General features: G+C 32.9%; 1 protein-coding gene across 11 annotated transcripts in view; it reads right to left on the bottom strand.

Annotated features, from left to right (window-relative positions):
• ADGRL2 (adhesion G protein-coupled receptor L2) overlaps positions 1 to 16,474 on the bottom strand; it is a 180,067-nt gene that overhangs the window by 19,198 nt on the left and 144,395 nt on the right. For 9 of the 11 annotated variants that reach the window (XM_023731423.1, XM_023731416.1, XM_023731438.1 and 6 more), the window contains 7 exons: positions 12,530 to 12,713; positions 5,839 to 5,964; positions 5,374 to 5,579; positions 4,096 to 4,269; positions 2,671 to 2,880; positions 1,506 to 1,726; positions 90 to 156 (listed from right to left, as the gene is read on the bottom strand). In XM_023731423.1, coding sequence (XP_023587191.1) covers positions 90 to 156; positions 1,506 to 1,726; positions 2,671 to 2,880; positions 4,096 to 4,269; positions 5,374 to 5,579; positions 5,839 to 5,964; positions 12,530 to 12,713 — 1,188 coding nt within the window. Of the gene's footprint in view, positions 1 to 89; positions 157 to 1,505; positions 1,727 to 2,670; positions 2,881 to 4,095; positions 4,270 to 5,373; positions 5,580 to 5,838; positions 5,965 to 12,529; positions 12,714 to 15,531; positions 15,571 to 16,474 lie in introns of all 11 variants that reach the window. The other 2 variants (XM_023731447.1, XM_023731449.1) reach the window with 1 other exon arrangement.

The following is a 16,474-nucleotide window of genomic DNA, read 5'->3' as shown; positions in this document are numbered from 1 at the left end:
ATAAATTAACTATAAAACAAATTACCCTGTTGGAATAGCACTGCTAAAGTAGTAAGTTTAAAAAGGAGGGTAAAATAGAGCCAGCTTACCAGAATAATGAAAGTAACAGGTCCAATAAAACTCCATATAAAATAATTATCAACATGAAGCCAGCAACTGTGATGGAAAAGAAAAGAATGTGTATAAGTAGGTGCAATGGACCCTTAACATCAAAGAAAATAGAATTTTCTTAAAATGTGACAAACAAAAACTAGCTGTACATTTGCCTTTGAAAATTCATTTATCACAGGCTAGAATAATTCAAATTAATTCTGAGTTGGCTTTGACTGAACAAAGGTAGTGATTTATTTACTTCTACCTGCTGTTTTTCATTTCAGGCTTTATTTTTGATAAAAGCAAATAGAACTATGCTTGTATTGGGAAAAACAATAACTCCACTGCTAAATTCTTAAGGCTTCTAACTTTACTAAGAAAAACTTGAAACTCAACATCCCAAATTGTTCCATCATTTCTTAAGCTCTACATATAATCTTCAACATTCTTCTTTTAGCTCTACGTATGAGGCAAAGTGGTTAACCCAATGGGCTGTAACAGACAAAAAACTGTTGAGATGCTATGTTTGTTGCAAAAACAGTATAGCATAAATGCAATACCTCAACTGGGAATTAGATGAATATTCCTGGATGAATACCAGGAGAGGGAAAGGAAAAAAAAGCATAGAACTCATACTGTATTAAAGTAAATGATGCATAAACTTATTAGGACAGATTTTACTTAGTGGTTCATTTTTCATACAACTTTGAATCCCCTCTGAATTTCTTTTGTCTTTCATCATCTGTACAGTCAAAAAGCTTTCTTTAGTCCAAAGCATCTTTATATAACTAATTTTATCAAAGAGAAAAAAATAAACAGAATTGGAAGGCAAATTCATGCCTCTAGCAAATTAAATCCTTAGAAACATGCTATGTCTACATTCTGTCACTTTCCATAAATATCTATATTTTTATAAACGAAAGACACTGACTTATTTTAATCCTTTCAAACTGCCTGATAAAATATTACCAAATTAAAACATATGGGATGGAATGTCCTACTGTCACAGTTCAGAATGAGAGTTAGCTAGAGAGTCGGCTGCACAAAGAGAGTTAATGAAGCATTAGCTTAAAACTGAGTAGTAAAACCTGTCAGATGCTTTAAGTTCAGAAGAAATTTTACTTAATATCTTTCTAAGGCCAAAAAGTTATTTACTTTTTCAATTTGTTTCAGGTCAATCTTTTGTGTTAAAAAGAAAGTCCATAATTTAGAATCTGCCTCGCCAGAGTACAAATCCTCTGAACCTAGAAAATTACAAAAGACTTGATTGTAATTTGTGCACGGCATGCTCATTCTCTAACCAATAAAGCTTTCAGATGCTATTTTAGTCTGTCAGGGACCCTCACTGACAGCTAAGAGGCTTTAAAAAATTATTCACTTGAAAAACACTCGGGTTGCTTGCGATTACTTACGCTTTTTCTGTTCCATAGCTCTTATAGTCAATAGCAGCTGAAACTCCAACCACTGTGGCAGGAAACAAGTAACCAGCAACATAGTAATATTTCTTCCTTGAATATTCACTTTCAAAAACTTCAACTAACATTAGATACAGCTGTACACCTTCTAAGCACATCCAAGCAAAAGCCGCCAAAAAGAAAAAGTGTAAAAGTCCTGCAAATATTGGGCATGCAATCTATGATGGAAAAGAACAGAAGACACATGAATACAAATATCCCAATCCAAAACTGTAGAATATTTGCTGACAGTACCTACTATTTCTTTAAAGTACATCATTATTTAGAATAAACTACTACGTCTTCAAAATTTTTTTTCCGTAACTGGAAACCCATTATTAAACAATGCAAAATTTGAGCAGAGTATAATGCTTACAGAATATAATGTCATCTGTGCTAGAAATTTCATTACTATAAAACATTATCATTTCTTAGTGAAATTAAATATCCAGTAAGAGAACATTTCTTAATTTCTCTTGAATTACCCATGATAAAAATCTAAATACTGTTTGGAGATAATATGAAGAACAGTTGTTTGTAAATGTATTATTTCTATCTTTTCTATAACAGAATTTTAAAATTTTGCTTTCATGAAAAACACTCTGGCTCTAATTACCTAGAATTATTTTCCTGTCAAATCTGGAGCATTCTTAAATTCATCCCGGTTCAGATGAATATAAAGTGAAATATGATCTAATTATTAAGTTTGGTTTCTGACACTGAGACTTCATGATGAAAAAACTTCTCTGAATATGTAGAGATGACCACTGGTCAGAGTGATTTTGTAAGCAAAATCTGAATTTTTTGAATAAGACCTTTTCTTTTCAATATCCCTAGAACTCCTCTATTCAAATTACTTGCCTTAATAATTCAGAAAAATGCAACTGTACCTTAATACATGAAATGAATAGTCAGGTTCTGGGATAATATTTTTAACTCAAAATAATATTACTTTCAATAATTTATCTGTCTTTTAATTTATTACAAATTGTCCCTTCTACACTGCTATGTCAATTCTGTCAAGTAACAGGGTCAAACATTAACATCAACATCACATGTGGATTCACACTTATAATAGTCGTTTTTTAGACATTCAAGGCCAATAAACTGAAGGGGTGCTTACCATGTATTTTGTTTTATCAATGCCTATTAAGAAAATAAATTCAGCAATGAAAAGGTTGATACAGAGGTTCTTGTGAATAGTGTTGCGGTCACTCTGTAGACCACGGAAAAAGCAAAAGGTGAAGATGCAGATAGCCAGGCAAACAAGGGAAATGACAATTCCCACCCATGTGATGGCTGTAAGAAGTAATTCATGAACTCCATCTTTGTACTAAAAAACACAAAGATATGAAGAATATTAATATTCCTGGCACCATATCAACTAAAGGAAAGATAGCTTCAAATGTAATACCTCATCTTTTAATATTGAGCTTTTTTGAATAATAATATTAGTTTGTGTTCAAATAGAGCTCAATATAAAAAAGAACTTTTGACCATGTAATTCAGTATTATCTTACTGGATAGTAATATTCGAAGAGTGACCTATGAAAACTATTTTTACCTAGAAAATAATGCAAGAGTCCAATTACATCAAAAATAATGACTGAAATAATAACCTACGTAAACACAGGGAAAATATTTATATGTTAGAATAACTACTGAGTTATGGGTAAAAATAATTCCCATTTTTATTATTTTTTCAGGTCAACAAAGAAACAAAGTTTTTACATTTTTATTTTTTCCCTGAGTTTCTATATTATATTTACATACTAAGAGCTGAATGAACGTACAATAGATTTTAGAGTTTGCATGCTGTATTTCATTTTCTGGCTCTCATTCCCTTAATCACCAAAAGGAACAGAAGAAACATTCCAGAATAGGCATTCTGATTTTTCAAAATTGGCAGCTTTGTATACAGTGTGTACAATTAGTGACAAGGTGTTAGGAAAATTCAAGGGCAGGTGGTAAAATAAGATTCAAACATCTGAGATGGGGAGAGCATGCAAAGCTTTAGGGCTTTCTATCTCTGTTGTATGACTTACTGATTTCCATTGTTTTCCTGACTGACTCCCACAGACACTTGCCAAAAAAATAAAATCTTAGAAGAAGTTACCATATTTTTTACTCAAATAATGCATGCCTTCTGCATTTGTTTGCCGGCTGTGCCTCCCCACCCCCACCGAGGTATTTTCCTAAGCACGCTATGCTAGTCTTTTTTTTTTTTTTTTAACAGTAACATGTGGAAGAGGATTGGCATGGCAGTGCTTGTGAGGGTGCCTTGCAGGGGGAGGGCTCGGCCAGCAAACAAACACAGAAGGTGCGTGTTACTTGCGTAAAAATATGGTAAAGTGCTATCAGAGCACATGGTTTTGAAAAGTAATAAATATAATGCCAAGACTTTCTAAAATACCCTTGATAGTGCAGAAATTCACATTAATTTGTTTGCTTTTTAGTTACGATAAGCCCCCAAAGAAAGGACCATTACACAAGCTGTATTGAATCTCTGAGGTTTTTTCTGCTACTAATTAGAAGTGCAAATACTTACTGCAATTTCCCTGTGGGCCATGAGAATTGCAAAATTGGTTAGGTGGCTGCATGCACACGTTGTACGAGTTTTATTAGTGTCAACCAGCTTGCAGCCCTGGGTAGACCAATATCCCATCATAGTTCTCTCTGAGTAGTTCCAGAAGGAGCAGTTTGCATTGAAATAATTATCAGGCTGGGAAATAAAATGACAAGATAAAATTAGAATTTTACACTCTAAGATGGCAATAGCAATTGTTTAATATGTGTAAAAGGTAATTCAGATTAAACTTTGCATGTTTCGGACTATAAAGTTTTTCATCAGCAAAACTGTGGACTATGTTATACAAGGCAGATGTCTAGCTTAAAAGGGGCTTTATAGTCCGAAACACTCTTAAGTGTACTCTAAATTACCAAAGACCCATTTACACAATTACAATTTCCATCTTATTTTACATACTGATAGTACGTAAAAATAATTTTTCCCCCTTTCTGACAAAATTAGAGCCATGAATTTGCTCTGAGGAAATTCTTTAAAGATCAAGTGTTTAAAAATTTATTTTCAATTTTCAGTCCCTTTCTGGTTGGTTCTAAATGACATGGTAGCAACAATTTGAATCATGTAGTAGTTAGTACCTGAAGGCTCTTAAGAGTAAATTATCTGATGCAGATACAAGAGGAGCACAACCATGCAAATTTATTTTTCCTTGCCAATCTAGAGATCCACTTGGCTATCCACTTATTCACTCTACTTATAACAACAGACAAAAATTCTGCAGACAATCTTTCAACACAGTGGAATAATTTAACTATTGACTTGAATTCTAAGGCAAAGTGGAGGAATCACATCTCCTCAATTCTATAATCTTTAAACACAATGCTTGATAACAATTTTGTCACATGTGATCAGAATACTAATAAAAAATGGTATGCCATGCTAAACATGCAGAATCTTAAGAGTTAATATTTGGCTATCCTGCTGCTAAGGTAAGAGTTAATTTTCACTCTGAAACAAATTAGAGTCATTTACATTTTCATGTTGATTACTGAATTAGCTTTCATTAAGAATACACTTAAGTTCTAATAATCACTGAACCAGGCTCATTTATGTTCACAGACTTAAATAAACTTGTGTTTCTGACCTAGTCTGACATTTAAAATTCAAATAGAAAGGTCCTTTCTGTCCTCTTTCCCATTTCCCCTCTCTCCCCACTTTTCCCATCCCCAGTATATCAATTTTGCTTTCTTTCTTCACTGGTTTTATAACCTTCCCACTAATTCATTAGCATACATAACTTACATCAATGTGTGGCAGGGTAAAAAGCACAGGATCGGTCAAGAATACTCGGCTGGACTCTTTATTGATTGAAACTGAAATGACGTGGGAATTCACTGCAATAGTACTATTACGGCCAATAAAGTCACCACCCAGTTTTATGGTTGCATTTTCTGTACTAAGGAACTGTCCCAGACTTCGGTAAATGATGAACACCAACTTCGCAAGCCCTAGAAAGGTGAAAATAGTCATATGATTTTACAGAAAATATGCTTATGCATAAAATAAGAATAAAATGAAAAAATCTTTATAGAATATTTAGATTAAGTGTATTGAGGAAAAGCAAGGCATTATTTTAAACCTGCTTTAAATGTTAAGCTGTTTTTATTATATTAGGAGTTAAACACTCAACGTTTAAGAATTAATAGGTTGAACTGAACAACAACAACAAAAAACTGTCAATTTTTAAAAGAATATGTTCCATCTTACCGTTCCTGCTGTTCTGTTTCACAGTATTTGCAGAGAGTTGAATCGAACTGCCTGATCCTTTGATGCCCAGAGGAAATTTAAAGTCTTGCACTTGTCCTTCTGTGCTGAGTACTGCAACTTCTAGAACTGGATGAGGCAAAGGGCAGAAGAGGAAGCAAAAAAAATAAAAATAAAAATCTTCGAATTAAAATACAAGAAGGCAAATGATAATTATATGGAAACTGCCGTTGTGGTTTTTAGTTTTTGCTTTCTTGGGGGTCTACTTACAAAACTATCAGATTTCAACAAAATCATAAATGACAAACTGTATTAAGAGGTGTTAAACTTTGCCTTCTCTAAAAAAAATTATTTAATCATTTAACACTTTCTTCACATTTTTATCTTTGTCATAAACTAATTCCAGACTTTTAGCCTATATGAGTATAAATAGTTTGACTTAAATAATTAAACCAAAAACATTTTAAATGATACTATTCATTTTTTTATGTTAAGGAACTTTTCAATGACCATTATTTGGCTGTGATAAAATTAAATATTAAATATAAATTTGAAGCCTTTTTCATGTATATATCAATATCTAAACATGAGATTTACTTTGACATGTAAAATTACAGAGGACAATTTTACAGTGATAGATTTTCTAAACTAGCCAGATCAGCACAGCTATTTATGAGAAAAATGTTGGCATTATGTTCAAACTTCCAATGATTCTCTACTAGTTAACCATCCAGTCTTAGATATTTAAGCCTTGGATGAGGCAAAATAAGACCTGGGCTAAATCTGGCCCACCACCTGTTTTTGTAAATAAAATTTTATTGGAACATAGCCACGAGGACTTCAGCCTAATCCAAAATTTCAAAAGTTCAAATGAGGTAGCAAAAGTGAAAAACATGCAAGGAAAACAATTCAACACAGAGCACTGAAAACACTTACTTGATAAACAAGGTCAATGTTAACTAATTTTGTTTCAAAAATACAATAGTAACTGCCATCACAACATCAATGTGTACTGTCTACTGTTATTCCAATAAAAACTGTGATACTATATCTCAATATTCATTTAACTTTAAGTGAAAAAGAATTATTGTTGCTTCTGTAGTTAAGTACGCTATATTACTAATTAGAATGTATCATTTTATTCACAAAACCAGGGAAATTATACAAAAACTTCATTAATTTTAGATACATAAATCTTAAAAAGTAAAATATACTTTTAACAATAAATAGTCCACACATTTTTTCTCTGAATTTTACTTTCTCTAATGGTGTATATCCTTGCATAGTTATTTCTATGCTTAGACAAACGTAGGTGTCTGCGTGTGTGTTTAGAGTCACCTTACCATGTATATTTATGGAGACATGAAGAATTCACCCTCTCCTCTTCCTTTTACAAAAATGGGCTCATACTATTACAGTGTAACTTCTGGATATTTATTTATTTATTTATTTTATTTTGCTCAACTTTGTTTTGTAAAATGCATACAGACTGAGTTGTAAATATGAGAAACACAGCATATGGAGAAGACCTGTATAAGCTATTGGACCACATGTCAAGCCCCTGAAATTCAAGTTTATACTAAGAGTCATATAATTCCTGAAATTGTATCAGCTGCAGAATCTGGCTGAGATCCTTATTTTATTGATGCACATATGAGAAGATTAAGCAGGTGGGTAGGTGGGTGATCTCCCCTTCTCGCACCAGATTCTATGTCTGTGAGAGGGGGTCATCAGGGGAAAAGAATGACAAGTGAGCTCACACTGAATGGAGCTCTCAATTCCTGGTTATTCTTAAAACAAGACAGAAAATACAACGAATGAAGAAAATCCTTTAAGTTTTCACTTAAGATCTCAAACACAGAACAGAAAATACAATGAATGAAGAAAATCCTTTAAGTTTTCACTTAAGATCTCAAACAGATACAGACGTATAAACAATTTCATTCAATAAATATTTACTTCCAAACTTTAATTTCATACAACAGATACTTACTGATTAGCATTTTAAAAAGCATGTCCATAGTAAAGAAAAATATAACGTTTGCATTTTTAGAAGTTACAGGGTCATTATTAGATATTTTAGTAATTTTAAAACCGTAAAAGAACAAAATAATCAAAGTTAGACCAATAAATTTTAAGAGATTAAATGATAAATTTACTAGAAAAATAAAACTGACCAAAGAAATAAAAATCCCAATAGTTTTATGGCCAATAAAGAAAATGAACTGACAGTTAACTACATACTGAATCTTACAAAAACTGCTCCAGACAATGGAAAAAGAATGCTTGCCAACTAATTTCACAAGATTTGTATAACCCTGATGCATACAACAGTGCAAGGAAAGAAATTATTGTCTATCTTCACTTATTAAAATGATGCAAAAATCTTTATATATATTTATGTATAAAATATTAAACAAACTGAGTTTAACTCAAAAAGGCATATAAGACTTAGCATTAGAAAATATATTAATGCAATAGCCCAAATTAAGAAGCAAAGAAGAAAAAGTAACAAAAAAGAACTCAATAAATTTCAATACCTATTCAATATAAACAATCTTTACAAAATAATAGGAATAAAAGGAAATTTCCTTGACCAGATAAAGGATATCTTATCAGATAAAGATTATTTAATTATAACTTACAGAAAACATACATAATGGTGGGAAAGGTCAGGATGATCCTTAACACTGGTTTTACGTACTACTGTAACTGGAGGGCCTAGCTAACAAAGTAACACAAGAAAAACAAAGTATAAAGACTGGAAGGAAAAGACACACTGCAATTATTCAAAGAAATTATAGTTAACAACATAGAAATGTGAGGAAGTCTATAGACAAACTCTCAGAACCAGTAATCAGAGGAACAAGATTTTAACAAGGTTGCTCTAATTAACAATAGCAAAATCAGCTGTGGTATACATCAAACAACTAAAAACAAACTCGTCGAGTCAATTTCGACTCACCGCGATCACATAGGAAAGAATGAGTTTCCAAGGCTGTAAATCTTTACAGAAGCAGATTGCCACACCTTTCTCCCATAGAGGGTCTAGGGAGTTTGAACCGCTGACCTTTCAGTTAGCAGCCGAGTGTTAACCCCTGTGCCACCAAGGCTCCTTAGTTAAATGATACAGTGGTGATAAAAATCAAATCCAGAATGTGGAAAATTCAACTAGACAAATCATCATTTCAGTTTCTTCAACAAAAATTAAAAAATGCTTTAAAAAGAAGATGTAGGAAGAAATTATCTTTAATTAAAAGAGACTCTAGCAACGTATCAATCAGATGTACTATGTGGATTTGTCTGTATCTTGGTTAAGACAAACAAAATGTCAACAATTTTTAAAAATCAGGTAAATTTGAACACATTTTTGTTATTTTTTAAATGTATTTTTGTTAATTTTTAGAAGGAATAATAGTAATTCTGCTTCATTTTCTAAAGAATATGAGATATGTATTGAAGTATTTATAGTAATAATGATATTAGATTTGCTTTAAAATAATACAGTGATGAGGGTATAGGTGAAACTGGATTAGTGAGATTTTTTTGACGCTGGATAACCAGGATATGAGATTTATTATACTATTCTTCCTACTTTTGTGTATGTTGCAAAATTTTTATAAATGATGATTTTTCTGAAAGCTTTTAACTAATTCATAAATTGGTTTTTAATCAAGATTTAAAACTTCTGTTCTTCCCAAGATATTGTTAAAAAAAAAAAAAGCCTCAGAATGTTTAAAGAATCCTTACAACTTGCTTATTAGATGAAGAATAACCCAATTATAAATGAGCAGAAAAAATTAAACAGACTTCTCATAGAAAAATATGAATAGCCAATAAGCACATATAAAGAAGCTCAACAGTTACCAGCAAAACATAACATAAACACCAGAGAAATGCCAAATAAAACCACAATGAGATGCCAATACATGTCCACTAAAATGTCTAAAATTAAAAAAGAATGCCAATTCTACATGTTGGGGAGGATATGGAGAAACTGGAGCGCTCATGCATTGCCGCTGGAAGCATAACATTTGTAAAGCCACTCAGAAAAATACCAGCTTTATTAACAGAAGCCCCAAAAGTGTAAATAACCCTAAACGTCCAACAATAAAAGATATACAAATTGTGCTATGTCCTTACAATGGAATACTATGCAACAATAAAAAAGGACTGAATGATTCTCAAAAATATTACTCTGAGTAAAAGAAGCCTGACCAAAAAGAGTACATACTGTATAATTCCATTCTTCTGAAGGTCTAAGAAAGGCAGAACTATTTCATTGTGATAGAAAGCAGATCAGTGATTGTCTCGGGCTGGGGGAAGACTGACTACAGAGAAGTGTGAGGGGCCCTTCTGAAGTGACAGAAATGTTGACCGTGATGGTGGTTTCCCGTAAACCAAACCAAACTCCATTGCATCGAGTCGATTCTGACTCACAGTGACCCACAGGACAGAGTAGAACTGCACCACAGAGTTCCCAAAGTGCATCTGGTGGATTTGAACTGCCGACCTTTTGGTTAGCAGCCGTAGCTCTTAACCACTACACCACCAGGGTTTCCTGATGGTGGTTATATGAGTGTATATTGTAAAGACTCATCAAACTGTACACCGAAAACAGGTGTTTTTATTATATATAAATTGTACCTCAAAGTTTATTTTAAAAAGCTATAATCAGACAGAATTATAGTAGATTAATTATGCCATTGTATGGGTTCATTTATTATAACATAATTTATGCCATAGAGTTAAACTAATGATTAAAGAAAAAATCACTAAGGAAGAAAATAAAATTGTTTTAATAACCTCAGATATTGTAGTTATTCCCTAAATTTAGATAAGAACATCAAGAGAGTGAGGACAAAAAGATATAATGGGCTATTTTAGGTCTCATGTCTGAAAAAAAGAGAACAATACACGTTTTGGTAAAAAATTGAACATTTTCCTCACGCAAAATCATGAATAATTGCTTTCACAAAATTATTTATACCATAAGAATTTTTAAAAAGATGTAATGTATTAGAATATATAAAAAAATTTTCATATTGATAATTCTGGAATAATCAACATATGGATAAATTACGTTTAGGGCGTAATAATTGAAAAGTCAGTAAACTGTATACTACACTCTAGAAGAATCTCCATTCATAATGTTCTTTATAAGTTAAAAAATGGAAAGAAATCAATATGAAGAATAATCCTTTAGAACTCTAAAGAATATAGGTATTTGAAAGAATATATTCCTGAATTACTCAAATTGAGATTACAGTATCTCGAACTTGTAATAAAAGTGTTCTGCATACATAAGGCTGATGGGAGCATGGGATGGCATCTTGGCCCCTCGAAGGGGGCAAAATAGGAAAATTTCAGGTTCTATGGTTGTTTTTTTTTTCTATAACTTTTATAAGATTTATTGTCAGTGGAAACATTTGAGAAGTATGTTTAATGCAAATTTTAGGGATTTTATTACTTGTATTTAAATTAACATCAAAAATAAGGATGAAAGCTTTAGAAGAAAGGGAGAGGTTTACTCAGTTTGTATTAAGACAAAGGCTATAGTAAAATATTGTTTTCCATATGACTGGTATTCCAAATGATGATGGGACAAATTATTCTCCACTTCATTTGGTTTGAAGTTATCAAGTGATTCATCATCCCGCAAAACCCACAGTAAATAAAAATAATTTTAATAACTCTTTTTAAAAATTCAGTTATTTAAAATAAATTTCAGGTTTACATTTAGATCCAAGTGTAAATCATAATCTGATTCACGTCCATTTCTTCTATACCTCTTTCTTTTCAGCATTTTATGTAAGGTCCCATTGACATGCAGGCACAATTAGGCTATAAACTACGGCGTCCACATAGCAAGGCTTTCATCAATATCCGCAGCTCTAATAAAGATGGCATTCTTTGTGGGTGCAAGAGTGGTCTGTGTTGCCCTCCCCCCTTTTTTTTTTTTACATTTTTGCTTAGGAGACTTATTACTAAGTGTTATAAATGTCATCTGAGCTCAGCATCACTGAAAATCAACAATTCTAAAGTTGTGAAGCCTAAATTAATATAATTTTACTGTATTTGTTGCACATATTTTCAAAAGTAAATTTCTAACTCTAGGAGCTAGTATTTAAATTCTTAATTATGCTTCAAAACTATCTCAGCTATTTTAGAATCTATGAAGCATGGGCATTCTGCATTAAGGGAGATGTAGTTCACTGATCACATTTTCACCTGAAGGCAGTTCTGTTTAATATACACATTTGGCTCGTGTTCTGTATGGCTAAAATATTTGACTGGAAGAACACATTCCAGAAAGTAATTTAAATTCATTAGAAACATATTATATAAAATAGAAAAGCATCTGCCACAGTTCCATAGCAAGCACTTTCATTACTTAAGCAATCCCTATTCTGGCATTTAAGTACTCTTTACACATTTTTTTTTTCCTCTAATGATTTTCCAATTGAACGAAAAAGCATATAAAACCAACTTTTAAAAGATATACAATAGATTTTGACTTTTGCATTAATTTTGCCAGGTGAGATCAATAACTTCTGTGGGGAACAACGAACATAATTTGACAAAAGAGAAGTTCGGTACTGAAAAATAACTCAACAGTTTCATAAAGGAAACATCTTTCTCTTAAACATCTATCTTCGAAATGAAAATTAAACCAGACAATAGATTCACTTACCAATATTTTCTGTGGGCATTGAAACCCTTGTTGGTTCTAAGAGATTGTCAGCAAGGACAAAAGCTCCTTCTTCCAACGTATCAAGTAACATTGTTGCAGTATGCGCTTGTTCAGAAGAATTCATATGTTTCCATGATTCCAAAGCTTCCGGTCTCAGAAGGTTGTCCACTGTGTCAACAATTGCCTGCATCCATTAGAAAACTATCATTAGTTTTGACTGCTTCTAGCAGCAAGGTGATTTTCAATCACCGACTAGTGACAACTGTAATATTTAACTGTCATGATGATTTACTCTTATTTCAGGATGGAAGAACGCCTAGCCAATATGTATCTGGTTAACTTAAAATATACCTAAGCATTTTAAAATAGGAGTAACTGAAGATTAGCAGACTTGATTATGAAGAATAAGTAAAGAAAGATGGCTTCTTTCTGTTTATCCAATCATACCTTAATTGTTAAAGAGAAATACAAACACCAGTGTCAGCTCTTAACCCAAGGCATTGCTACTGCACGTACTGTTGTCACATTACTAAATTCATTTTACAATCTCAAGACTTGTATGTTCTATAAAAAACACTGATGTCTCTGAAGTAGTCAAATTTTTATCCTTGAAAATTAAACCATATTGCTTTTCAGTACCTAAGCTAAAACAGTAGCCAATATTCTGCCTTAAAGACATGGTCTATTTATGGGACCATTTATATTAAAAAAGGTGGTTTTGAAGTTTCTAAATTATCTGTGAATATTTTCACTCTTCCAATTTCCTGTATAGCTAAAGCACTTGAAAGCATATCCTAATTCATAAATAAGTTTGTTTTTAAAGGAATCAATAGAGCAATCAAAATATTTAAAGTCCATATTGATAATTTAGTAAAAAGAAAAAAGTAGAACAAAACTTTTATAAACATCCATGTTGTAAATATTCACATACGTAGGTTTAGCTTATTAGCATGCAGAATAACATTAAATAAAAATAGAATCCAATCAATCAAATTGATCAGGTAATCAGCTGAAGGCAGGCTCTTATACTGATACTTGTAGCCATGCATTGACTATGCCTTACGGAGCTGAAATCACTGTATTTATTTACTCTATCCCATTTACCTAGTCATAATGTGTCATTAAGCCCATATATAAACTGTTTGATCTACTGGCAACCACTGATGAACAAAAGAACATACATTGTATAAACACCAACAATAAAAACTGCTAATTTGAGGTAGTGTATTAAAATGAATGGGGGGGTTGTTTGAGGCTACTGTCAGAGTAAGATTAATTAGCCTAATCCATCTTAATATCCTCGTTCTGTCTGCTTTGTGAGCCACCACGACCTTCCCGGCAGGTGGGAGATACTTCCAAGTGGCATTAAAGGTTTTTCCTCTCTCTCTAATGGGAGATGGAATAGTCAAAATTCTCACACCGATACTGCTGCAGCCATTAACTAGAATGGAACAGAAATTGGTCTGTTGAGGCCACATTCATTAGTCACCGAGAAATACGGACTGAATCCTCTAATCTAAGTTACAAATGAATCCTCTGTCACAAAGTGGGGACTCGCTTCATTTGCATAGTGTAAGTCAGCTTCTGATTTGTAATTTAAGGAGTTTTATTAGTCTTATCTGAACAGAGAAGCTCATTTGAGACATACTGAAAATGACACTGGTCACAAATTAAGGTCATGCTGAAATTTACTTGCTGATGGCATGCCTTTATTAATTTGAAATACTCCTTATTTATTACCATTTGCACTTCCCTATTGGGATCAAAATGATCATTAGCCTAATCATATTCCTGAAGTAGTCTCTCCCTGCCAAAGAAAAAAAGGCTATTCTTTTCCCACTGAGACATACGTCCTGGGCAACATACCAATTATTACATTTCATACATTAACTAATACCTTAAAGGTGAACTGAAAATTTGAGTATGAAAAATTCTATACACTTCACCAGTTATTTCTTTGCCCCCATTAACCAGGCTAAAAAGGGACTGTCAGTACATTACTACCTAAAAACAGACTTTCCTACAGCCTTTTCTTGTAAAGTTCTCAGGTACAACAATATCTATTATTAATTGGTAAGATGCCATTCTTTTCTATTCCCCACCCCCAGACCTTGCCAACCAAAACTGGTGACGTCACGGCTTTTGAATAACCTCTATTCTATAAAACTACAAAAATTCCTCTGTTTTGTTGTCATACGTACATGGAATAGTTTCAGGTTTGATTTACCAGGAGTATGGTGAGAAAATAACTATCACCCCAAAAGGAACTTCTAAAATTCACAGAACAAAACAAAATGCAACTTGGTATTAGTGTTTTGATCACAAAGAACCAGCGTGGCACAATTCCACTGTTAGCCCCAGCATGTTTCCTATTACTTGGATACTCCAGTAAGAAAAATGGGCTGGAGTGGACAAGGAGCCTGAGCCTGACAATGGCCTTCTGTTCCTATTAGCCTGATAAAAAGCAACACATAACATATATTGTTATCACTGTCACATTATTTATATTTTTTGTCTAGTAACCCATCCCATATCAACCTGATTCTTGAAAAGACTCCTAAATTTTCAGGACAAAGTCTATTTTATTTAAGAGTACACCACAGAGATAAGAAAGCAGTGACTTTTTCATGCACATATGACTATACAGTCTTTGATATGATAAACTGCCAAGAGTATATCATAGCTGTTTTACTCAAGCTGTTTTTTTAATCCACAGAGGTGACAACAGGACACAAACACATTATATGATTACTTTCCAATTCATAGGATATTTCATTAAAATTCTTGTACTTTTGGATGAATGGGAAAATGGCAAAAATTATAAATATATTTGCTTATTCTGACAATATTATACCTGTGAAAAGCCAACATTTGTACAGCTGATATGGGGCACATTATATAATTATCAAAGACTGAAATACATTGGATCATGCAGCAAGATGATAAAGCGTGGCAGGTAGCTGAAGGAGGGAGAAAGCAGGGTGACAGCACAGGAGAGATACCTTAAGGTAAGCCCTGCATGTCTTCTCTCGTTTTTGGAGCTTTTTAGTAAGAGAAAAGAAAATCAGAGGTTAGATTTTATCTGTTGAAAATGAGGAAAAAAGAAATCCTCAAAAATTAAGCTGGTATTTCTGGCTCGAAGTTTATCATGTAAAGTTCTCCGGATTTCTGTGAATCTACACTGACTGCAAAAATTGCTCATTTATATAGTTTTTAAGACATAGTTTATTAAGTATACTAACTTGGACAACGCTAGAGACAAAATATACACTGTGGTTTTAAAAAAAAGTTCATTTTTTTTACCCTGTAGAACCATATTAAGCTACAGAGTTTGGATTCACATGAAACTCATCTAACACAGTGTGGTAAAGTAATCATCAGATTTTTGTCACAGTTGGAAAAATGAACAGAACTACTACCTGATGACTAACGGGGGCAGGGGGAGGGGTTGAGGTAGGTAGGTAGGTAGGGTGTGTGCCCTGGGTGCGGCTTGAGGTGGGAGTGCCAATTAGCAGTGTCTGTTGGCCATCACAGCTTCTATCTCCAGCTGTGAGAGATCATTCAGCAATTTAATGCTAATTGCCCTAAGCAGTATTTTCTGTAGATAGGCCCCTGACTACAATATATTCCTAGAGAGTAAAACTCCCATTGCAAGAAGCAGTATTTCAGTGACTAATATTCTTATATATGTCACAATTTTGCTGCAACCATAAGGAGCTAACACAAAGTCCATCAACTGTATAAAACATAAACTCTCCAAGTGCAGGTAACACATTCCAAAGCGAGTGTATTGATCACAATCAAGCCTATGAAACTGGCCAGCAATTAAGATCTCCCTCAGGTTTATAATTAACATTATTAACACTTTTTTTTTTTTTAATCAACTGCAATTCTTTCTTGGGAAATGAACCAAATTAGAACTTGTGTTTCTATTAGATGGGGGGG

This window comes from Trichechus manatus, unplaced genomic scaffold (genome assembly GCF_000243295.1).
Source record: "Trichechus manatus latirostris isolate Lorelei unplaced genomic scaffold, TriManLat1.0 scaffold00003, whole genome shotgun sequence".
Lineage (NCBI taxonomy): Eukaryota > Metazoa > Chordata > Mammalia > Sirenia > Trichechidae > Trichechus > Trichechus manatus.
Note: the sequence above shows the minus strand (reverse complement) of the source record. Positions and strands in the feature narration are given on the sequence as shown.